This window comes from Cebus imitator, unplaced genomic scaffold, assembly GCF_001604975.1.
Source record: "Cebus imitator isolate Cc_AM_T3 unplaced genomic scaffold, Cebus_imitator-1.0 Scaffold456, whole genome shotgun sequence".
Taxonomy (NCBI): Eukaryota; Metazoa; Chordata; class Mammalia; order Primates; family Cebidae; genus Cebus; species Cebus imitator.
This window is the reverse complement of record NW_016107771.1, coordinates 1,362,060-1,386,603: the sequence shown is the minus strand read 5'-3', so window position 1 is coordinate 1,386,603 and position 24,544 is coordinate 1,362,060. Positions and strand designations below refer to the sequence as shown.

Genomic DNA, 24,544 nt, shown 5'->3' with positions numbered 1-24,544 from the left:
ATTTATCTTATCTGAGCACTAAATTACTTTTTTTTTCTTCTCAGAGATTAGCCATAATTTTAGGTTCCTGCAAATCATCCTCCTCAGCCCCTAGTAATTAAACTGTTAATGGCAGTATGATAAATAGTAGGCTATTTTGATCATAAGGAGAAAAAAAGTATCTCCGTTATATAATTAAGTGTGAGAGAAAATAGCCTGTCATTAGGCTTAAGTTTGACTCATTATTTTTATCTTTTGCCACCATCTATTCCCCATCACATTCACATTCTTCACTGCAGTGGTATGTGCTTGTGGCTACAGCCTTCTGATGAAGTCTGACACAAGCAGAATGTTCAGGACAGGAAGATTGGATAACGGCAAAGTATTTACTCCTGTTAGGCAAGCAAATAGTTCAGTCTTAATTGTGGACTCCATTATTTTCTTGGGTCTTTATTAAAAAGATACATATATTTATATATTTTAATTGAAGATATATTTAAAATTTAAGATCCTTTACAAGTATACAATCAAGAGAAATTATACAATTCAATTGTACAATTCAAAAGAAATTGTACAATTTGTTAGACATCACAATTATGTCCGATTTCTAATGAATTGTGCAATATGAATGACAATAAGCAAAGGATCTTCAATTTTTAAATACATAAGGAATATTTATATAAATATTGGTTACACATTAGTAGCCTTCCTATGCCAAGATAAGAGGAAATGATTGTTGAAACTATATTGATCAATGAAACAAATCTTAGGTAAAATAAAAATCACTGAATAGATGGCTATATTTTATTACAACCATGTCTGCATCTTAAAATCTCAGGTTGGCAACATCTATTAGAGAGACTGCCTGGCCACTCCCATTCTCTCCGATTAACAGAGCCCAAATGGATTAATGAGAGCAGCCAGGCTCTTGTCCCAGCACCAGAGGACAAACTGATCTAAACCAGGCACAGTCACGCTATTCCGTGTTTGGCCTGAGGAGGCCACATGCCTAGCTCTGCTACTTTAGTAGAAATCTTCCCAGAAGTGCTTCTAGCATTTCTGTTTAAAGGGAGAGACGTTGCATAATCCTTTGACACTCTGTCTTCCATCTTCTTCTTTCTCTATCACAGGGACGGCAGCAACAATGATGTCATTGCCAAGGAGTAAGCCACCATACTAATGACAGCAGAATAGAAGGAAAGGAACCTGGGAGACTGCTAACACCCATGGTACCCAGACTGAACTACCTATGTCCAGGCTGTACATGTGAGGCTGGTGAAACAAAAACCTACTTGTTAAGCCATTGTGTTAGAGCTTTTCTGTTCTTACAGTCATCTGTACTCCTAACCAATCAATACACAATCCAACTCATTTTCACATTGAAAAACAAAAAGGGCAAAACTGATGACTTCATGATCATTAACATGTCCCAGACATTGACCTTCTCTTTTGACCTTACCCACAAATCCCACAATGTCTCCATTACAATTAGGATTAATTTAGTGCGTGGTCAATTCTTCCTCCTGGTCAAGTTTCTTTGAATGAGTATGATATTAGCTAAAGGGTGAAACTGGATGACAGACATGGAGATGTTGGAGGATCATTCCTTTCACAAGCATTCTTAATTGAAAGTATCTGGAAAGCCTTTTCACAAGTCAAATCATACAAATTAAATTCAATCAACTACGTCTCCATCATTATTTAATTGGGCTGGCCATAGGTAAGGTCACTCTCCCAGGTTCTCTGATAACATCCAAGTTTTCTCTGGAGGGATAACCACAGAATTTAATGTTTCTGGCATTGAAAGGATTTACCCACAACAACATTCATTTTCCTGGAAAATATTCTTCCTGTTACCATGCAGATGAACACCCTACAGAGCCTTGAACCAAACACAGAGTGAGAGGCTGCATGCAGATATGGTCTACCTGCTCTATGGAAGGCTCTTGCTGCCTAATTTACAAGAAACTTACAAAATATTCCTTCTTGCCCAATCTATTTTATGACTGCCTGTCAGAAGGCTACTAGATCCATGATTCTGAATGCTCAAGAGATTGGATAGGTTTAACATATTCAAGGAATTTATTAGATCTTGTTAGATTAGACTAACAGGACTAAATATGAACGTATATCTGAGAAAATAACAAGCATTATGTTATATAATAATATAATGCTTGCTATTTTCTCAGATATACTTTTATAAGTATATGAAAATAAAAGAGGCTTAACAGAATAAAAGCCTCTTTTATTATACAATAAAAGAAGCTGCCTCAGAAGACCAGCTGTTCTTCAAGATTGGGAAGTGAGTTGTGCAGAGGGAAACCCCGTAATGTGGGTAGAGCAAGTGCAAAGCAGAAACTAGGTAGGGGGAGAAACAGAAAGAAAGAAAAATGCCTTATACTGATCCCCAAAGTAAAGCCACTTGACCTGAAAAACTGACACTTCTCTCTATGGAGAATTCTAAGCCGTGCAGGCCTCCCAGGGCTGATCCCTAGGCCAATCTTGCTTAACCTTTCTATAAATTGTCTGACAAGGGGATGATACAGCAGTGTCTACAGGTCCGCGATGACTCCAAGCTGTCTAGGCAAGGGAAATGGCAAACTGAGATGAACTTCAGAAGCTCTCAAAGGGCCAGGCAAGAGGTCAGAAAACTACAGATTAGATCTAGCCCGAGTGTGGTTGAAATAATTCAAACTATTATTTAAAGATGATGGGTCCTAAGCTATCAGTGACAGGTGAGAAATTAGGAATGAAATGGCTCTGACGGTCTACAGATCATCAAGCTGATCTAACAGGTTTCTGCAGCCCCCAAGTCTAGGAAACCCTTCACAACATCACAAAGGGTGCTAGAAGCTAAGAAAAACATCATCCTACTCTACACCTGATCTAGACCGTCCAAATCTGTACCACTCTGCACAGTTCTGATTATTCCATCTTGGTCATTAAGGACATATGAAGGCTGGAAGAGGTCCAAAAACTAATAATTAGGCCACACCATGAAGCGAAGTCCATGAAACCATCCCTCTCATCTACAAAAAATGAAGCAGGGCCAGCTCGATGGCTCACACCTGTATTCCCAGCACTCTGGGAGAAGGAGGCAAGAGAATTGCTCGAAGCCAAGAGTTTGAGACAAGCCTAGGCAACACAGTGAGACTCTATCTCTACAAAAATAAAAATTAGCCATGCATGGTAGCACACCCCTGTAGTCCTAGCTACTTGGAAGACTGAGGCTGGAGAATCACTTGAGCCCAGGAGGTTGAGACTGCAGTGAGCTGTGGTGACACCACAGAACTCCAGCCTTGGCAACAGAGCAAGACCCCATTTCAAAAAAACAAGGAAAAAACTCTAAAAATTAAATAAGTATCTTGGCAAGTATAAAATTCCACTTGGAAGCAAAATGTGAATGTGTACAAAGATATAAATTAAGCCACAATAATCATGTGCTAAATATTTAAGTAGTACATTTTACCATGGAACATACATCTGTAATAAAGTACGCCTATCTGTTTAATTTTATCTACGTGGGTGTGAAATATATGGTGTTAGCTTTTGCAAAATGATAAAAACCACTACCCCTTACAACATATGGGTTCTAAAGTCACTGATAAACAATCTTATCCAAAACAACTCCAAGAAAATCACCTACTAACTGCAGTTACCACTTTAGTCCTGACGGTTTATGTAACACAAGTTGGCCCAGCTATAATACTTCAATAAAAACAGATCAAAGCTGGAAGAGGTTAGAAATTTGGGGTTTTAATTGGTAGCATTACTACACCTAATAGTTACGTAATAAATAATAACAAAGCAAAGAACAACATTTCATGGCAATCTACAGTGAGAGATAACATGGCAGAGTAAAGAGTAATATTTGTGTTTCAATATTACTGCCACTGCTTAACTGTGTGAACCAGGCAAGGTACTGAACCCCCCTGTGCCTCCATCTCCTCACTTCAAAAATGGGAAAACGCATAGTGCCTCCCTTGCACGATCCAATGCCTGGCACATAGTCACTAAATCTTAAAAACTGTTGCCAGTATTGTTATTGTTGCTGTTGTCATTATTACTGTCATTTACAAAGAACTTTCACATATAGTAGCTAATGACTATTAAGTAATAGCATAAAGAAATACTTAATTTAAAGCATAATTACAACACATGTCAATTGTATGGGAAGGGGTATGATTTCCCCCACCATCCTTTGTGCTGCCTTCTGGTTTGTCAGAAAGAGCCAGCCATATCTAAACTGTGATTGGATGGATGTAAAAGTAAGTAACAGACAGAGTAGTTAATGACAGCTAACATTTAAGAAGTACTCACAATGTTCCAGATAGTTTATTCAGCATTTTAGATGTACTACCATTATTTAATCTTCTTATAAATGTTATAGGAGAGGGGTGGAGCCCAGCCAAGTTACATAACCTTCCCAAGGTTACTGTGGAGTCAACCCGGGCAGGTGGACTTTGAAGGACATGCCAGCCCACTGCCCTCCTGCCCAGGACTGACTTCCTTCGAAAACAAACATTTGTAAAACATTCCAATCACTTTGCTCATTATCAACAACAGAAACAACCAGGATTGTGCTCATCTCTCTAAATAAAGACACAGGCACATATTCACTTTACAGGAGTTACCCTTCCTCTGAACCACTAATTCTCTTAGAACTGTTAATGGGGATGAACTAAATTATCATCCCTGGTAAGCAACATTTTTCCTTGTACTTCTTGAATTCTAGCTTACATATTTATCATAAAATAATATGTTCAATCATTCTATAATTCTGGGATTCCCTTGAAACGCAATACGACCAATCCCAGTTGCTAAAAAATGTCACAACAAAAATGCCCCTTGCATTAATATCCTTATCTAGATCAGGGTTCTTAGCAAGCAGTTCAGTAATCCATAAATCCTAAATTGTAAATAAATATTATATGCATATATATACACACACACACATTTTCCTCTTCTGGAAGACAGGTGCATTAATTTCTTCAGAAGGCCCCAAAATAGTAAAAATGACTACTCATTTAGATAGAGGTCCTCCCAAGACAAATTACATCATTTTATTCATTTTAGAGTCTTTGGGGGTTCTCAAATGGAATATATACTGCAATTCAATACCTTATGATTTCATGCCAGAATGACAGCAAAACTCATAAGGGACAGGATTTTGGATTAAGAATGAGGAAACTTGCTCTAGCAGAAATTCTCTGTATAGGTGAACTTGGGGAAATCACTTAAAATTTCAGGACTTTGCTCTATGATCTGGAAAGTGACTGGGTTTTAAATGGTGATTTCAGGGTTTCCCCCACAGCTCTGTGCCTCTATAACATAATTCCACAGGTGCAGTGCAAAGTAAGAAAGAAATTACTCTAGCCACTTACATCACTAATGAGTTCCGTGCATTTTCTGGCCAATTCCATGCTTAGGTCTTCAATAACAGGCTTATAGAAGACCTGTCAGGGAAAAAAAAGGAAAAGAAACATTTTTCTCATCATCAATTTAGAGGAAAAAACGTTGGTCGTGAGTACGTGTTTTCTCACTCACCTGGTCTTCTTCATTCTCCTCTTCCCCTGTTTTTTCTTCTTCAGTTTCATCTTTTACATCCTCAGTTACAGGGACCCTCATTTTTACCCTTTAAAATACTTATATTTTTTTAAATTTACTCATATGGCGTCCTTTTGCGTACCAGTGTCCTTGAGATGCTGATGTCTCTGGGGCTCTGGCAGGAATGCCCTTAACCACGCCTCAGCCCTATTTAGCCCACACTTTACTCCTTATCTCAGTGGTGTGTCAGTGACCAGAACTGAATCCCAGAGGTCTACCAGGGCTGGCCTCACAAGTGGAAATAACATATTCTTAGGCAAAATTAGATTTTATGAACTTTTAAAGTCAACATTTTTTCCACTGGTTAAGAAATCCAAAAGAGAAAATTTATTCATTTTTTACTAACTCTATTCATTCATAAAAGAGCATAAAAAGGACTTAGACATTCTGGGAAAACTATCCAGCTCTAACACTTAAGATAGCACAGTCCAGAGCCTGTTATCACAGATTCCTTGACTCTGTCTAAATAAAGCTTTCAATGGAATGTCAGACTTCTTTCTGACTTGGGGTAGTAAATCTGGATCATTCAAACTCATTTTGTTAACCTAAATTATATGTTTTATGAGACATACCAGTACTTTTCACATCCTAAAAAATACCCACTTTATATTAGCTGATTAGAGGCTATTTATTGTGAAAAGCCCTCTGAGCCACTTCAAAGAATCTACTCTGAGTTAACTGTGACTGTTAGTCTCATACTGGTGAGTATGGTATTGTATTAATTGTAAACATCATTAAACATGAGAAGTTGCAGTTAACACAAGTTGATATATCATTTAACAATTCTAGAAATGTCAGTTTCAAAAATCATCATCATCATCTTTGAATTCTGCAATTTTACTCATGTCAATTTTTACAGATTCATTAGTGATTTGAATTATTACTCAATGGGTACTCCACATTCAGAAAAGTTTGGAAAAATAAACGATCATAATATTTATAATATGGTATATGTCCTTAGTTATATAAAACCAAGGTTAAAAATACGTTTCTCAAAACAAATATTTTAATGTCAATTCAAGCAATTCCAAGATGCTCTACAACTCACAGTTTATTATCTGGTTATATAAATCCTAGGGTAAATTAATTTTACCAAGCCATAGCATATTAGCATTGGACATAACAAATACCCTACAGCGAACAGTAATACTGATAATACAAAACACAATTTAAAATAATACATCATTCTAAGTAGCCAAGTATGTTTTTTTCCTCTTGATATCATATCTAGTTTTCCATGCATTGCAAAAAAAAAAATGCCCTTAATTAAACTGAAAATTCTAACAAGAAAAACGTTCCATACAGTCATCATGTATAAATTATTTCTGAAATTGTGTTCCATGAGGCAAAAGTTCCATAAAAGATTGTAGGGGAGAAAAGCAGGTTTCTTAAACAAATATGTGTAAGAAACCTGTACCCCAATCTCTGTCCCTGCCACTTAGAGGTCTACAAGGCATATTGACATGCTGGAAGTTCTGAGAAGACCTTCAACCAAAAAGCTACTCACTTAACCTTGTGTTACCCTGAACATGAAACCAATCTATCTCATCAAATCTAATCCAATTCAATCTAATCTACCTACCTACCTATCTTTCTATCTACCTGTCTTTGTTTTTTAATGACACCCACTACCCCAGAAAACTAACACTCTTCTGTGAAATATTACCTATTACTTATGGTCTTGAAATAGTTTTCGATAGCAGGCTAAATGAATGGTATCACATATCCTGTCCACCAGAAAAATGCCAAAAAGAAATTGCCCCAAGCATGCTGAAATTGGAAACCACAACTCTAGGATTTCAGCCATGTCATGCCAGCCCACTGCAGTGGATTCCATGAGGACATTCTTTGTACATTTTATTTCTTGCATAAAAGGAAACAACAGGTAGATTCTGATTATTTCCCTCAAGTCCTCTGCTGGCCAGAAGACTATTCTAATATTCTATAGATCTATTACATTATCTTTATTTGGAAATAGGGAGGAGTAATTTCTGTAAACTTGCCTTGCAAACTTCTAGAAGCGTAGGGAGAAAACCTTGCCAAAACTGCCTGAGACACACCTCTTGGCTCTTATTTGAGAAGACAGTACTGGTGTTGCTCGGGGTGACACCTATTCCCCCAGGTGAATTACCTTCATGAGGCTTGCACTGCAGTTAGTTCTCATTTCCCATCATGTAAAACATTCTCATGGACTCTTCACTGTGCTGCAAGAAAATAAGCTGTTGAGATTTAATGTACAAACCTTTGAAAACAAACAACCAACACCATGTGCAATGTGAACACATAGTTTCCATTTGAGATTTTAGAATCAGAATTTCAAGCCAAAGGAATCTTTAACAAATCAATACACCTAATGCCTTCTCTTTCATAGATGACAGAATGAAGGCTAAGAAAAATTGTCTCTCATTTACAAAGCTATTAAATGAAGTACTAGGATCAGAACCTAACTAGAGACCTGTGTGCATTTGTACAACAAATAACTGTTGTTATGCCAGGCATTGTGCTTGGCGTTAGAGACACAATGGTGAATAAAACATCATTTACACTAAGATACAGTAGGAAATAAAACACTCATCACTCCAGAGTTGCTGGATGAACTCTTTAATGGATTGTTTGGCAAGCTAGAGACACCATTACTTTTGATTGAAGGCATCTTTTTTCCTTTCACCTATAATATAAAATTCATGCAAAGTTTTCTCTAAAAAATATTAAGCCCTTCACTTTATCACAGCAAAGTTTTCTTGTCAATAACGCTAAAATATGCAATGGAGAATAAGAAGAAAGTGTTCCTCATGGATAGCTATCAGGTTTCAAAATCCCCTAACAACTTTTCAAAAAACCAAGATTAATGATGTAGTTTAATAGATATTTTCACCTTGGGTTGCTGCAAAAGGGAAAATCTCTGTAGCTCCTCGCACCTTTTACTTACTGAGCATTTCTTCTATGTTGTTTACTTTTCTACTTTAGTGCTCTACCCATGCCTTGATACAGAATGAGACCAAGATACGACACTCATGGTTAAGCTGTCAATGTCCAGGTCTGGCTCTACTGTGTCCTCTAGGGCAAATTATTTAACCCCATCACTGCCTCTTATTCTTCAGCGTTAGAAAAACTGAGTTGCCCGAAGTTAATAAAAATAAAGCACCTTAAAAATAATGGAGCCCTTGGAAACACAAGCTTTTTTTCGACCACCCAGTAAAGGTACACAGTGACAGGAAAAGCACTTGGTACGAAGAGGTCTTCTCATTCCCTGTGCCATCAATATCCTTTTAAAGTCAAGAAAGTCCTTCTGCAACTAGACAGGTTAAAGATAAGAGCTCACTTGAGTATTTATAATTCAGAAGTCTTCTGATATTTTGACAGTTTGATGTTTATGTGTAACCAAATGGATTTCCTTAGCAACTCTCAGGTGGGTAATTCAAGTCTCTGGAGACACAGCCCCAGCCAAGAGAACATATCTACGCCACCATCTTGAGTTGCACAGTGCACAACTGTCTTCACCTTCCTTGAGGTCACCTATGACAAGACTTTCTCGGTTTTTGACTTATTTCACTTTTTTCTCCTTTTCATAGTAATGGAACATGTGCTTTTCCCCAACATGGTGATACACAATTAAAAATAAAAATTCGTAATAAACAACTGAAATAGATCCAGATTCAGTTCTACATGAGGGGGGAGAAAGTACAGAGATAAACTATTTTCTTTTTTACTTTAAAAATGAATTCAACATTTCTTATTATAAAATATTCATCCTAAATGGTAGGTGAGAGATGAATTTGTTTGCCTGATTTGTTTCCCTGCTGTGATGGTTTTTCACACTCATTTTTTGGTGCCTGGTTTTTGTTTTGATGACTGTCTACCAGAAGATTCCTGATTCTCAGCTGAATCTCTAGTCATTCCACCTTTGCCTCACCTATTTACTCAGTAACTAACATCTGTCCAGAAGAGAACTTTCATAATGGACAAGGGGAGATAAATCATTTCTTGAAAGAGGAAATGTAAGCACTCTAGAACAATTTGTCTCCTTTATATAAGAGTTGTGCTTAATATTGGTCCAATCAACTTCTGCAAGTTCGAATTCATGAACATATATCCTCCTTTTTAATGGCTATTTCATTACTCTTTATTAATTAGAAATTGAGAGGACACAAAGCAACCTAAACACATGTCACCATGACCAATTATGCTATTAAGATTTAATAAGGTATATTCCATATTCATATTCCCCTTTTCACAAATGTAGATCCCACTCACAAATGAGAGCTACATACTTAGATGGATGTTGGAGGAAGTGAAGAACAAGAAACTGCAAATAATATGGGTACGACAATTTCCAGGTTGGGTGTGGTTGGGAAGCCAAAATTAAAATGATGCTCTCTGCTTACAGAGGGGGCAGGGAAGTATTTTCAATGTCTCCATTAACATAGCACGCTTGAACTGAAAGACTTTGGTTTCATTTGCAGCTTGATAAATTGGTTCATTTTCACAGCAATTAAGCTAACACCATAATCACTCCTGTAAACCTCACCACCAAGCGGAAGAAACCTAAGCTCTGTGTGGTCTGCATGTGGCTTATACCCAGAACCAAAGGGTCAAGCAGGATCAAACAGCTTGACTCCCACAGAGCGTCCCTTTCCTAGAGTTTTATGTGAGATGTGTCAGGAATATTGTAAAAGACTTTGAAATGGGTACATACAAAAGAAATTACTGGGTGTTCCCTTTAGAGCTATGCTGTTCTTTCATTATCTTTGAACTACTTCACAATTCCATGAACTGTTGAAAACTGCTAAGAATGAGAATGATTCTTATCCACAGAAATGCAAATTATAGTACCCCCCACACCTTAATCACAGAGGATGTGTTCCAAGCCCCCCCAGTGGAAGCCTGAAAGTACAGACAGTATCAAGTCTATACATATTATGTTTTTCCTATACATACATACCTATGATAAAGTTTAATTTATAAATTATAGTAATGACATGAAAAGATATTTCTCAAAAGAAGATATACAAATGGCTAACTTATGACAAAAATGCTCAATATCACTAATCATCAGATAAATGCAAACTAAAACCGGAAGAAGATACTGCCTTACCCAGCCAGAATGGCCATTATTAAAAAGTCAAAAAACAATAACTGTTGGTGGGGATGTGGTGAAAAGGGAACAATTATACACTGCCAGTGGGAATGTAAATTAGTACAACCTCTATGGAAAACAATATGAAGGTTTTTTAAGAACTAAAAGCAGAGCTACCATAGGATTCAGCAATCCCACTACTGGGTATCTACACAAAGGAAAAGAAGTCCTTATATCAAAAAGATATCTGCACGTTATGTTTCTCACAGCACAATTCACAATGGCAAAGATATGGAACCAATCTAAGTGGCCATCAACCAATAACTAGATAAAGGAAATATGGTAAGCATACACCATGGCATAAAACTCAGCCATAAAAAGAACAAAATAATGTCTTTTGTAGCAACTGGGATGAAGCTGGAGGGCCATTATTCTAAGTGAAGTAACTCAGGAATGAAACATTAAATACCACATGTTGTCACTCATAAGTGGCACCTAAGCTATGGGTATGCAAAGGCACACAGAGTACTGTAATGGCCTTTGGAGACTCAGAAGGGAAAAGAGAGGGAGGTGGGTGAGGCATTAAAAGCTACATATTGGGAACAATAACACAACTCAAGTGACAAGTGCGCTAAAATCTCAGACATCACAATAAAATTCATCCATGTAACCAAAAACTACTTGTACCCCCCAAAAACCACTGAAATAAACTTTAAAATGTAAGAGATAAAATAGCATAATTATAACAAACTTTCTGTAATAAAAATTACATGCATGTGGTCTCTCTCTCATTCTCAAAGTTTCTTGTGCTGTACTCACCTTTTTTTAGAACTTAGTAACTGAAACCTCAGAAAGGAAAACCATAGATAAGAGCATGACTGTAACTGTGTTCTTGGGAAGGCCCATGAGACAGACTCTTTTTGCACCTATTTGTAAATGCATGTCAGCATTCCTTACTACACATTTATATGTGGTTCTTCAGATTCACCTTTGAACCAGTTGTAGTGTCTTACTGGTACCCTCACTTGTTAATGAGTTAAAAATCTTTGAAATGTATTTATGTTTTATAAGAGTCATAACCATTTAAAAAATTATTTAATGATGCAAGTGATTTGAAAAAATAGAAAGAAAAAGCGCATTATTGGAAAAAGCCTACCTCTCAATTGTGAAATACGGCTATAAAAATTTCTAGAATTTATTGATATCAGTTTTGGATTTCCTTTTGTTTTCAGGTCGGATTTCATTTGACTACTGGCACTGTCACTTGTGTGCTTGTATATATGTACATTCACACAGGCAACAAACACACATGTACTAAGCAGAGCTAATTCACCACAGCTGCCGGTTCTCACTCGAAAAGCATAAAAGCTTTCAGTCGATGCAATGACTTAATTACTTCTCACATCTGGAAAAACCTGAATATGAGAGTGGATTTACTGAAGAAGCTCTCTGCTTGGCTGTCAACACCATATCAAAAGCCAGAGAGAGAGCATGCTTGATCACTCTTGGCAATTCTTTAATCCATTCAGAGATAGATGATCTACCAATTAATTCATAACATGTCCTATTTATATGATTTATGAATGTTATGAAAACACAGCAATGTAAATAGTTTCCTAATAATTTATGGAGAAAAGCTGTTTTTGTCATGTTTGCAGGAGGAAAAAAAACCATACATTAAAATGGGGAAATTATGAAGAAGTTTTTATATTCAGGGAAACAAAGGAAATGGTTTCGAGGGTTATAGAGCATATTAAGAACAGCCATTAGAACTATAACTTACACGAACACATGCAAAACTAGATGATTTGGCACTTGTTGGAGAAAGTATAATATAGTACTCCTAAAAGGGGATTGGAGATTTGTATGAGCTCATAGCAAGAAGATTTAGCATAAACCCAGTGTGTTACTCCGTTTTCACACTGCTACAAAAACATACCCAAGACTGAATAATTTATAAAGAAAAGAGGTTTAATTCACTCACAATTTGGCATGTCTGGGAGGCCTCAGGAAACATCCAATCATGGTGGAAGGGGAAGCAGACACATCTTACATGGTGGCAGGCAAGAGACAGCCAGCAAGAGCAGGAAAAGCTGCCTCATAAAACCATCGATCTCATGAGAACTCTATCATTATCACAAGAACAGCATGGGGGAAACTGTCCCCATGATCCAATCACCTCCTTCCCTCAACTCATGGGTATTACAGGTCCCTCCCTAGACATGTGAGGATTACAACTGGAGCTGAGATTTGGGTGGGGATACAGAGCTAAACCATGTTGCCACCAAGAAATAACCGGATCTCCCCTAGAAAAGGATACTGAAACTGGATCTAAGCAAAATGATGAGAAGGTCTCCAACAAGTATTTGCAAATATCCAGAGACAAGAGTTGGAAGAATCAAAATTTCTATGTCACTGGAGCATACAACAGGAGAGAGATCGGGGAAGGAAAGGAGTTGAGGACCCTTCAGCCTCCAGGGCATCGGGGGAGAGCTACATGAAGGAAGTGTGTGGAAATCACTTAGCCTAACACAAAAAACTCAAGTCAGTTGGAACCATGAACCCTTTGCAAATATAACAATTTCTAGCCAATTAACTGTGGAAGCAGCAGCTTTACAGCTTCTCTATTCCCTTTATGTGCCTTGAACACAATTTTTCCCCCTTCAGGTTATCATTAGCCCTTCAAAATACCCTTTATGTATCTGGACTTTATGAAAATTCTTAGCAAAAATAGTGTTTTCAGATTTACATGTCTTTGGAAGAAAAATATTTAAGAGAAATCCATTTGTATTATGTAGATCCTGAAATAAATTTATGTTAAATGTATTTATATACATTTCATACTTTTACATTTCTACAACTACAGTTTTAGTATTAAAATGCACCTCTTTTTTCTATTCTTTACTAGATAAGTGATGTCAATGTTTCTTCTCGAACCTTAAGCATCAAGTTACTAACACCTATGTTCACTAAGGATTCCTTCTTCCTGAAGCCATGCTTTCATTCCACTTTAAGCCAGGGAAAACAATACTACTGATGCTCAAAAGTTTGGAACTTTTAAAACACGAATTTGTGAGCCTGATTCCAATGATTTCCATGGAGTTTTTCCATGTTTAACTCAAACTAGAAGATAGTATCAAAATAAAATTCTAATTAAAGTAAATATACTATTAAAACAGCTATGAAGTTAATGATGTTTTAAAATAGCTGGTACCCTTTGAAGAGTGAGAACTAGTTTAACATATATTATGGGTAAATTCTCTCTGAGGACTTTATCTTCTTTATCATTTGTGTGAGGGTGTGTGTCGGGGGGTGGGTGTGTCATTCATGGACTCATATGTTATATGAAGATGGACATGAATTAATTAATTATAACAAATATAATTCAACAAATTTTGTTAATAAGTTCACAAATATTTCTTGTGTGCATTCCACGGGCCAGGCACTATGTCAATCTCTCCAATCAATGAACAAAACCAACAAAAATCCGTAACGGTCTCTCCTATTTCATTCACATATCCATTTATCAAATATCTAGGAGTATCTACTTCATACTATGCACTACAATGAGACATTTTATATCTTTTCCTACTAACTCTTTAAAATCCGTTGTATTTTAACTTTACAGTTACAGCACAACTCAAGTCCAGCTAGCCACATTTTAAGCGCTCAATGGTCAGATGTAGATAGCGGCAGCCATGTTGGACAGAATAGCTCTACAGTAATGCTGTAAGCCTGGAAGTTATTAGCTATTTTTCAATGTCATCATATATACTTGAAGTGTGAAAAAATACATTTAAAATTAAACTTAAGATAACAATCTCAGAGTCTTAATAAGCAAGCAATAAAATCTACAATCTAATTTTAATTTCGAGACCTGTCTAAATAAGTCTTCAGTATGGAAATGTATTTGATTAAGGGTTTAAATTTTTATTATAAATAATGAACTAATTTTTAAAATTATGCTTTAATTAAGTTCACCAAAGGTGTATTTTCAAAATGCTATCTTGTTTCATTAATGAAATGACGTAAAGTCCCACTGGTTTTCAGGATGTTCACCCCCTAGTTTTCTGTCTAATAAGTAGATAATTATATGACTGAATAACAACTTTTTGTTCTATAATTTTCTATCCAAACAGCAGAAAGTGCAAATAGTGAAATATCTTCCATCGATACTCACATTTTTAATTTATATAACTGAATTTAAGCAAACTATTCATTCATCACCTTAGCTAGATAAGTCCTTTTTAAACCAAGTTGTGAAGTAATGTCACCAGGAAGTACATGAGATTTTAGTAAAGGGTTGATGCCTCATGAAAAGAACCTAAGTTTTACTGAAATTAGATTTTTCTATTTTAAAAGAAACTTTAAACTTTCAAGTATTCAACAGAAAAGATCTTGATCAGGGAGGACAAACACAGTATTTCTGACTTCTGCTCCTAGCAAATTCACATCTCACCTTGACAGAGTCAGAACAATTGGTACTTTGAAACTGCTGGAATCTTGAATAATATCCAAATGCAATGAAGTGCTTCAAATCTAAAAATACTGTTACGCAGAATGATATTCAAGTCTTAAACTTTATTTCGGCTATACCTCATCCAAGCTGTACTGACATTTTGGTAGAAAGAGGAACTCCATATAAAAATGAAGGGAGGCAGCCATGAACTCTTTGAAGTTCTTGAACTCTACTGACCTATACCGGGTACCGAGAGAAGGCACAAAAGGCTGATTACCGCATACCGAGCACTGTGCTGTGAGCTTCACATATAGTATCTCATTTGATCCTCAGACACCCATTTCACAGATGAGGTCACTAGAATTTGGAGTGATAACTTGCCCAAGTCCTCACAGCAAGAGATTCATACCTAGGGCTTACTGCTTCCATTTGTGTAAAACCTCCTAGACCATAGGGCAGTAGAACATTGAATGAATGCTTTTTATTTCTTTCTGGAAATGATATTACTTTCTCTCATCTCCTTCAATTTCCAACTTCAAAGTAATTGTCATTACAGATGGTTATATAAAGGAAGAATAGTCCTTGTGGTATGGAGACAATGTGGTCCCTGGGATCAGTGAAAACAAGCCCCCATAGGAGTCAGAAGCAACAAGAAAAGCAGGCAATAATGAAAGCATTACGGGGATCCTTGATCTAGCAGGAGCCTAATTTGAGGAACCTTTCCTGCTTTTCATTCATTAAATGGCACGTTTATGAGCAGTACTAAGCTGGTAAATGTTTCACAATCAACTCTCTCAGGGTTTGAATTTTTTAATTAAGAAATAAATTTTTAATTAAAAAACAAAAGCTCTGCTTTGCAACATGATCATGCAGTTGGGAAGAGATGAGCACAAACTCTCCTGGTAAGCTGATAGGAACCAGTGCCACACAGCACTGTGAGCAACAACAAAAGCCTACATCTAATGTTAAATGGACCAAGAAGTGCCAATCAACCTGAAACTAATGTTCCAAATTTTCAAATGGGCATTTCAAGGTGTACAGTTATGCCCTGCTGCTATTCTGTTCCTTATCTGTATGTTGATGAACTCATTCTAAATGGTAATATTTCAAACTTATTTGTGCTAAACTTTTTCTACTGATCACCAGATACTGAGACCATAAAATTTGTGTTCGTGGCACTCTTTTTTATTTTTAATTTTTGTGGGCACACAGTGGGTGTATATATTTATGGGGTACATGAAATGGTTTGATCCAGGCATGCAATGTGTAATATTCACATCTTGGGGAATGGGGTAACCATCCCCCTAAGCATTTATCCTTTGAGTTACAAACAATCCAAGGGCACTCTTTTTCATTATTTTAAAATGTACAATTATTATTGACTACAGTCACCTTGTTGTGGGTTTCATTCGTTCTATTCTTTTTGTAGCCTTTAACAGTCCCCACCTCCCACCAGCACCCCCACTATCCCTCCCAGACTCTGGTCACCACCCTTCTACTCTCTACGTCCATGAGTTGAATTGTTTGGATTTTCAGATTCTACGAATAAGTGATAACATGCCATGTTTGTCTTTCTGTGTGGCACTCTTAATGATAATTTAAATGCTTCTAAGATATTGTGCACACAAATGAAGCAAATGCAGGCATATTTTCTTGTACCCAAATAGAACCTGCCTTTTTTACATAGCTGTCTTCACACCCAAAAGGATTAAAACTTAAAGTTTTCTTTAAGTAGGATCTAATACATAAAAATTTAGAATATAGTAAATGCTAATTGAAAATAGGATTATGGTAGTGACTTTATACATATGTATATTTTATTGCACTTTAGGTTCTGGGGTACATGTGTAGAACATGCAGGATTGTTGCATAGGTACCTACATGGCAATGCGGTTTGCTGCCTCCATCCCCCCCTCACCTATATCTGGCATTTCTCCCCATGTTATCCCTCCTCAACCTCCCTACCCCCCTTTGTGCCCCCCATTCCCCACCAACAGACCCCAGTGTGTGATGCTCCCCTCCCTGTGTCCATGTGTTCTCAATGTTCAACAAACACTCTCTAATTTGCAAAAAGCTAAAGAAGATAATTTATAGATTAACTCAACAATTCTCTCAATTTGGTCTAGAATATTAGGAGAAATTCACCACAAAATATTGGAATAATAATATATATAAAAGAAATACAGAAATACCAGAGGAAACAACTTATATAATGGCTTTAAATCTTAAGGAACCAAGTACAGCCCTGATCCAAAGCACATATAGTGATATTTCTGCAGAAAAAAAAGGGTTTTACAGAACTGTGATAATACTTGTCTAGTATCAAAGCTTAATTGAAATAGTGAATAAAGATGTCCTTTATATTTCACCATATGTCAGCAAAAATATCTCCTTTTCAGCAAACTTTAGACTTAGGTAAAAAATTTGCCATACAAAAGACCCTCTGCATAGGACTGCACTTTAAAAAGTTGACTTTTTTTGGGCATCTTGTCACAGAAAGTCTTAAAACAGCTTCTCTGTGCTTTTCAGATGGATAGGTTTACAAGAAATGAATTGAGAACATACACTTTTTAAATTACATAGTTAAGCAAAATTGTCATTTTCACTCAAGCAATATTTCTTTTATATATGTTGTCATGGCTTTGACTATTCTTTATAGTATTTATCTGCCAGGATTTGAGAAAGATTATAACAACTCATGAGCTATTTAATAATGCAGCTTCTGCTCAAGTTCTATATGTTATACTCAAAAATAAAACACATGCATCAGATGTTATGAGGGTGTAGTCCACTGTGATTGATGGCAAAATTGTATTCTATTTTGTGGCCTGGCAAAAACACTACAATGGACCAGACGAGGAGGACTAAGAACAGAAGAAATCTGAAAGCAGCTAAACGCTCACTGCATGAACTAGTCAGAGAGATATTGTTTGAAAAGGGGCAAGCATTGAAGTGCGCATTTGGTGTAGGCAGTGGAGGGCATGCCATGAAGGAGTCCTAAGACCTGCGTTCAAAACCCCTACACTGTAACAAATTAGACCGATCTTCCTAGTTCTAAGATTGTGATTACCAAATTTATCTACTTGTCTACTAATCAGCAGGGTACAAAGAATTCAAAGACGGAAATCTCATCTATTAACAAATACTTTTGTCAAACCGTTTTCTTCGTTTAGTGTTTTTTGTTGTTTGTTTTGGCCAAAGGGGAATAGGAGTAACCTATGCTAAAGTTAGGCACTGACTGGGCATGGTGGCTCATGCCTGTAAACCCAGCACTTTGGGAGGTCGGGGTGGGAGGATGGCTTGAGCCCAGGAGTTCAAGACCAGCCTGGGCAAAAGACCAAGACCCTGCCCCTACAAAAAATAGAAAGATTAGCTGGCCGTGGTGTTGTGCACTGTAGTTTCAGCTACTCAAGAGGCTAAGGTGGGAGGATTGCTTGAGCCTCAGAGGTAGAGGCTGCGGTGAGCTGTAATTGTGCCACTGCACTCCAGCCTGGGCAAGAGAGCAAGACCCTGTCTCAAAAAACAAAAACAAAATATAAAGAGTAAACACTGTGGTAAGTCCTCTACATATCTTATATCATAAAACACTCACAAACTCTCTGGAAAGTAAATACTATTAGGATCCCCAAACTGAAGTTCAAAGGTAGTATGAACAAAACTTAAGATGTGCTATGTTGATTTATATACCTGTTGTGGGCATTCAACACAATGAAATGTATATACCCACTGTGAGCATTCAACACTGTGAAGTGTATAAACCTGATGTGAGCATTTGACACTGTGAAAATGGCTGAAACGCGCATTTTAAAATTTTCTTTGTATTACGACTACAGTTCAAAAACTAAACAGGTATGTCTGAATGGCCAATAAAGAAAAGAACATTCATAAAACCTATTACTATATACATCATAATACTTTTAACTGTTAAAAAACCACAGTCTTTAAACAACTGCAAGGACATTCTCATAGTCTAGTTTTAAAACTAGAGCATTTAACTCAAGTACATACAAATAAGAAAGCATAAGTAGATTTTATACGTACATAAAATAGAGATGTATTCCCAAGGCATGAGAAATCATCAGTGATGTTGCTACCCTTAGTGTATTCATGAATATGTGTTCCAAAATCGATATAATCAGTGGGAAATTAAATTCTGATAGAGCCAAGAGTATGACTTTGAAAAGCTTTTAAGCATTTATCTCCACAATGATCTCATAAGGAGTTCAAGCTTGCTTTTCAAGCAACAACACTGTTAAAGGCTCCGAAAAGCAGATATTTATCACAGCATTCAATCTGTTGCAAAAAATTTCTTTGCAGTTTGACTCGATACAAGAAAAATAAGTTTTCGTGTCATCACAAATGTGGAAAGAAATTGTTATCCTAAATACCACCTTTCTTTATCTCACCATTTAATTAACATTCTCCCTCTTAAGGTTATAATAATAACTTTTCTTATTCTTCACACTAACACTATTTTAGTTTTTCTGCAAATACGAATGTCAATGTAAGAACATGAAAGTTACTTTCTAAAATAAACTAGATGACCAGCACAACTATATTTTATATTGCTTCTGTTTTTATTTTCTGTTGTATTACCATGTCTCAGAGGAATGCTCACAGATGTGGCTTACAAGAAGAGCAAGTCAATGGCATTGCTGTGTTTGAAATTAAAATGTATATCGCTCATGTGTATATTATATTCAAAATCTGCTTTAAAATATCTGTATTTGGACTACGTATAAATCCATACATTAGGTACTGTGAGAAATACAAAACTGAATAAAATGTAGCCTTTCATACTCAAGGTTCCTCTAATCTATGAGTAGAGAAAAAGCAATTCAAGAATATAATGAAGTCATCAGAGAATTAGAGAGTACTGTAAAGGTTCAGCAGATGAAGAAAATCCCAAATATTAGGAAGACTCCAAAGTTTCATGAACATTGCCTTTGATCTGCACATCATGAAGATGAATCTTTTTCAGAAGTGAGAATAGGGAGGTTAGAAGACACATCACACACAAGGACAAGAGAATCACCATAGTGGCTGGGCATGGTGGCTCACACCTGTAATCCCAGCACATTGGGAGGCTAACGTGGGCCAATTGTTTGAGGTAAGGAGTTCAAGACCAGCCTGGCCAACATGATGAAACCCCGCCTCTACTGAAAATACAAAAATCAGTAGGGTGTGGTAGTGTGCACTTGGAGTCCCAGCTACTTGGGTGGCTAAGGCAGGAGACTTGCTTAAACCCAGGGTAGAGGTTGCATTGAGCTTAGATCATGCCACTGCACTCCAGCCTGGGCGACACTCTGAAAAAAAAAAAAAAAAAAAAGAGAGAGAGAGAGAGAGAGAGTATTACCATACCATGGTCCCCATGAAGAACAAGTTCAGCATAGCATGGGGAAAGTGAAGGAGTAAAGATTGAAGGAAAGGCAGAATGGAGACAGCTTCAAATATCAGGCCAACAACCACATATTTAATTTAATCAGAAATCTCAAGTCACAACATCTTAAGCAGGGGAGTGACATAAAAATCCAATATAGAAAGAGTGCACTATAAGCAGAAAATGCTGAAATGAGAGGAACGAGCTATCAGAAGACATCTACAAAATGGTCTAGAGGCTGGCAAGAGATAAAGGCTTATACTGGATTCATGAAAGTGGTTGATAAAGATTTGAGAGATATTAAAGATGTAAAAAGAGCAAGAAATAAAATGTGAAGATTGAGAAAGAAAGTTTGTGCCAAGGTACTGTAAGTTGTTTTCGTTTGTTTTTAGAGCCAGGGTTTCATTCAGTCACCCAGGCTGGAGTGCAGTGGCACGACTGTAGGGCATTGCAGCCTCAACTCCTTGGCTCAAGTGATCCTCCTACTTCAGCCTCCTGGAGTAGCTAGGACTACAGGGACACAACACCACACCCAGCTAATTTCTTAAGTTTCTTATTCGTAGAGACAGGGTCTCACTATGTTGCCCAGTCTGGTTTCAAACTCCTGGTCTCAAGTGATCTTCCTGTCTCAGCCTTCCAAAGTGCTCATATTACAGGTATGAGCCACCATGCCCTGCTGTAAATTGTTTTGAACAGAGGGTGAAATGCACTCAGGGAGGAGCATGTTGAGTCTAACACAGAGCATCCAGGTGTAGGATTGGCCATCAGTGAGAGCTGCACACAGGCTATGATTAGAGCATTGACTCAGCTTAGAGAAGGGAGTCAGAGTTCGGAGAGCCACAGCCATTCCCAAAGCAAGTGAAAAGAACAATTTTGAAAGGCACCTGCCGAAGAAAAGCAATTATTCATTCCTAAAGACACTGCTGATCCTTCACATTGAACCTCAGAAAAGGTCCACTCCTGAAACAAGGTCTCCTGAGGGACAAAGAAAAGCTCTATTCTGTTTTCTTAATAATTGTCAAAAACCAAACTGCTTTAATGGAATGCTTCATTAAGAGTATTTATTAAGAGACCATTATGTGAATTAGGAACCTGGAATATAAAAATGTTTATTATCTGCATTAAGAAGCTTTAAACATCTTTGATATATTCTTGTCTGGTTATAAAAACGAAAACATGTTCAGCTTACTGGAAATAGCAAAAAAGTACAAAAACCACGTGTATGAAATATTGTATCAGGAATTGTTAAATTTGACCAGATGCTATTCCAGTATCAGATGGCGTACGTGACTTTTTGATCACTATCAATAACGTATTAATTTTATTATATTAATAGATTTCACAGTATTGAATCACCCTCGCATTCTTGGGTTAAATACTATTTGCCTGTGGTGGACTGTTCTTTGAATAAATACGATCTTATAGCATTTGTTTATATGATCATACGTATGAGACAATGAATATTTATGTTCATGTACTAGACCTGTTTATGTTCAAAAACTGGAGTTTTCTTTTTCAGGCTGTTAACCGTGTCTGTGCTCAATATCAACGTACATAATTTGGAAAAGGCCATTCTTGAAAATAGGATAGTCTCCTCAATAGCGCTATAGCAGACATGTCAATAAATTCACCTGTCCAGTCCCAACTACACTCAGGTTCCGCCTCTTCCGCACCAGCTATGAATCAATCACATGCCCTGATTATCCAGCCACAGCTCATCAGACCAAAAGCAGACACTGCACTTGAGGAGAGGGAACACACTGGTCATCTAGTGAACAATAAGAATGTGTGTTGTGAGTTTGAACTAAGAGACATTTAGCTGCGGGTAATTAGATGTCAGTAAGCAATGGAGCTAAATGCCGGGTAGACTTGGGTGGGTGGCTATTTTTCAACCATATGCAGGCTAAGAAAACCTGTATTCAGAGAAAAGTATAGACAACCATAGAAACCTCAAAAAATACAGTGAACAGGATTTGCTTTTTAATGACTTCAAAGTTTACAGGAAGTACAGCCCTACTTGTTGCAAAGGTTTTCTATAAGATTACCCTCTATGATTCCCATAAATCCCCTTTTCCTTTAGTCATGCTTTGGAAGCAAACATTCCTAATATTTATCAGGGACAGGAACGTTTCATAAAACAAATCATTTAATAATATTGTTCAAAGCATTCCTTTCAGGTTTTCAAATTTCTCACGTCCATTTTAGTAGTTTATATATTTCTTTTAAAAATACATTTATATTTTCCAAATTTGTTAACATAATGTCCTCCTGGGGGTTTTGAATGTAATGATAACCTAATCAGACTCTGAGCTAGAGGTAACTGCACATCCAGACAGAGGTTCAAACTTAAATTGATGTAAGTAAAAATAATAGAAATGAAAATTTTAAATAATTGAGACAATTTTAATACCAAATTTAATACACATTGAGGGTAGTGGTTCTCAAGATGTATTTTTCATATATTTTCTGGGGTTGTTTTGTTTTTTGAGATGAAGTCTCACTCTGTCACCCAGGCGGGGATGCAGTGGCACGATTTTGGCTCACACAATTATCCTGCCTCAGCCTCCTGTGGTGTTGCCACCACACTGGCTAATTTTCATTTATTTTATTTTATTTTATTTTTATTTTTAGTAGAGACGGGGTTTCACCATGTTGGCCAGGCTGATGTTTAGCTCCTGATTTCAGGTGGTCCACCTGCCTCAGCCTTCTAAAGTGCTGGGATTACAGATGTAGGCCGCCATGCCTGGCTATTTTTCATATATTTTCTTAGCAAAAGTTCTTTATCATAGTACAGACCAGGGATGTCATGAATGAAAATAAATGAACCCATCATTACAGTAACACTTCACCAACAAATACTTGTTAGATATTTATATATGCAAGGCACCAGTCTTTGAAATTTTTAAGGTTGAACTTCTAAATTGGATCTGCAAGGTAACCAAACATATTTATATCCAGATGGTCAATGAACATTCTATTTGAAACAAAATTGTTCAAATGCATTTCAAATTGTTGTCATAACCTTATCGCTTCGTTATATAGGGCAGTAAGACATAATAGACTGTCTTTGTATGATAAACCCTTATTAACTAAGTCAGCCCTAATTTCAGAAATAATCTTTTATTTTCTAGTTGAGAAGTAAAGCACAATGAATCATGAGATGATTAATCAGTCATCTAGTTAACCAGATGTTTGATGAGTGCAGACTGCTAAATGTGAGAATTTTAGAACTACAGGCAAGAACGATGGCTTATGGAGTTCCCAACACCTTAGTCTCTACAAAACTGAAAAACAACTATACCTGAGAAACTGTGAAGTGGGGAAGGAGGGAAACAGAAGCAAACTATTGTTCAAAAATTAAATAATTAAAATACAGAAATCGCTAGAGTTCTGTTATAAAATCTTTCTTGGATAGCTCTGAAGAAGAAAATGACTCAATTTTTTTCTTTTTTTTTTTAAGACAGGGTCTCACTCTGTCACCCAGACAGGAGTGCAGGTGCAGTGGCACAATCTTGGCTCACTACAACCCTTGCCTCCCAGGCGCCAGCAATTCTCCTACCTCAGGCTTCTGAGTAGCTAGGATTACGGGCACGCACTGCCACTGCCCAGCTAATTTTTTGTATTTTCAGTAGAGACGGGGTTTCACCATCTTGGCCAGGCTGGTCTTGATCCACCCACTTCAGCCTCTCAAAGTGCTGGGAGTACAGGCGTGAGCCACCACACCTGGCCTGATTTAATTTTCAAATAGTCTCTTGATTAAAAGCTTCTAGCCTCACTTAGGTATAAAACGTGCGCCCACCTGAAGTTCCTCAAGGCAATAGGCTGTTTCATACTTTACCACTTGAGCTATACATTATGAATATTTGGAAAAGAATATAAAAGTCCTGTAGTGCACTGACACACAGGAAAAAAAGTTAGATTTTTTTAGAGTATTTATTGACTTTTTTTAGTTCCAACATTCAAAAAAGAAAACTTTACAAAGCATGTTATATAATTGACAGTAAATATACAATATCCTGGGGAATGAACTCAGACTACTATT

The 24,544-nt window shown here is 36.9% G+C and overlaps 1 protein-coding gene across 17 annotated transcripts in view; it reads right to left on the bottom strand.

Moving 5' to 3' along the window:
* Positions 1-24,544, bottom strand: part of NEBL (nebulette) — a 490,627-nt gene that overhangs the window by 224,340 nt on the left and 241,743 nt on the right. For 13 of the 17 annotated variants that reach the window (XR_005197308.1, XR_005197309.1, XR_005197310.1 and 10 more), the window contains exons 1-2: positions 5,527-6,004; positions 5,364-5,435 (exon numbers count right to left, since the gene is read on the bottom strand). The exons of 2 other annotated variants lie outside the window; for them this stretch is intronic. Coding sequence is in view for 12 of the 15 variants with exons in the window: in XM_017511901.2 (XP_017367390.1) it covers positions 5,364-5,435; positions 5,527-5,607 (153 nt within the window). In the remaining 3 variants the exon portion in view is untranslated. Of the gene's footprint in view, positions 1-5,363; positions 5,436-5,526; positions 6,005-24,544 lie in introns of those variants that run through there. 2 more of the 17 variants (XM_017511902.2, XM_017511906.2) reach the window with 1 other exon arrangement.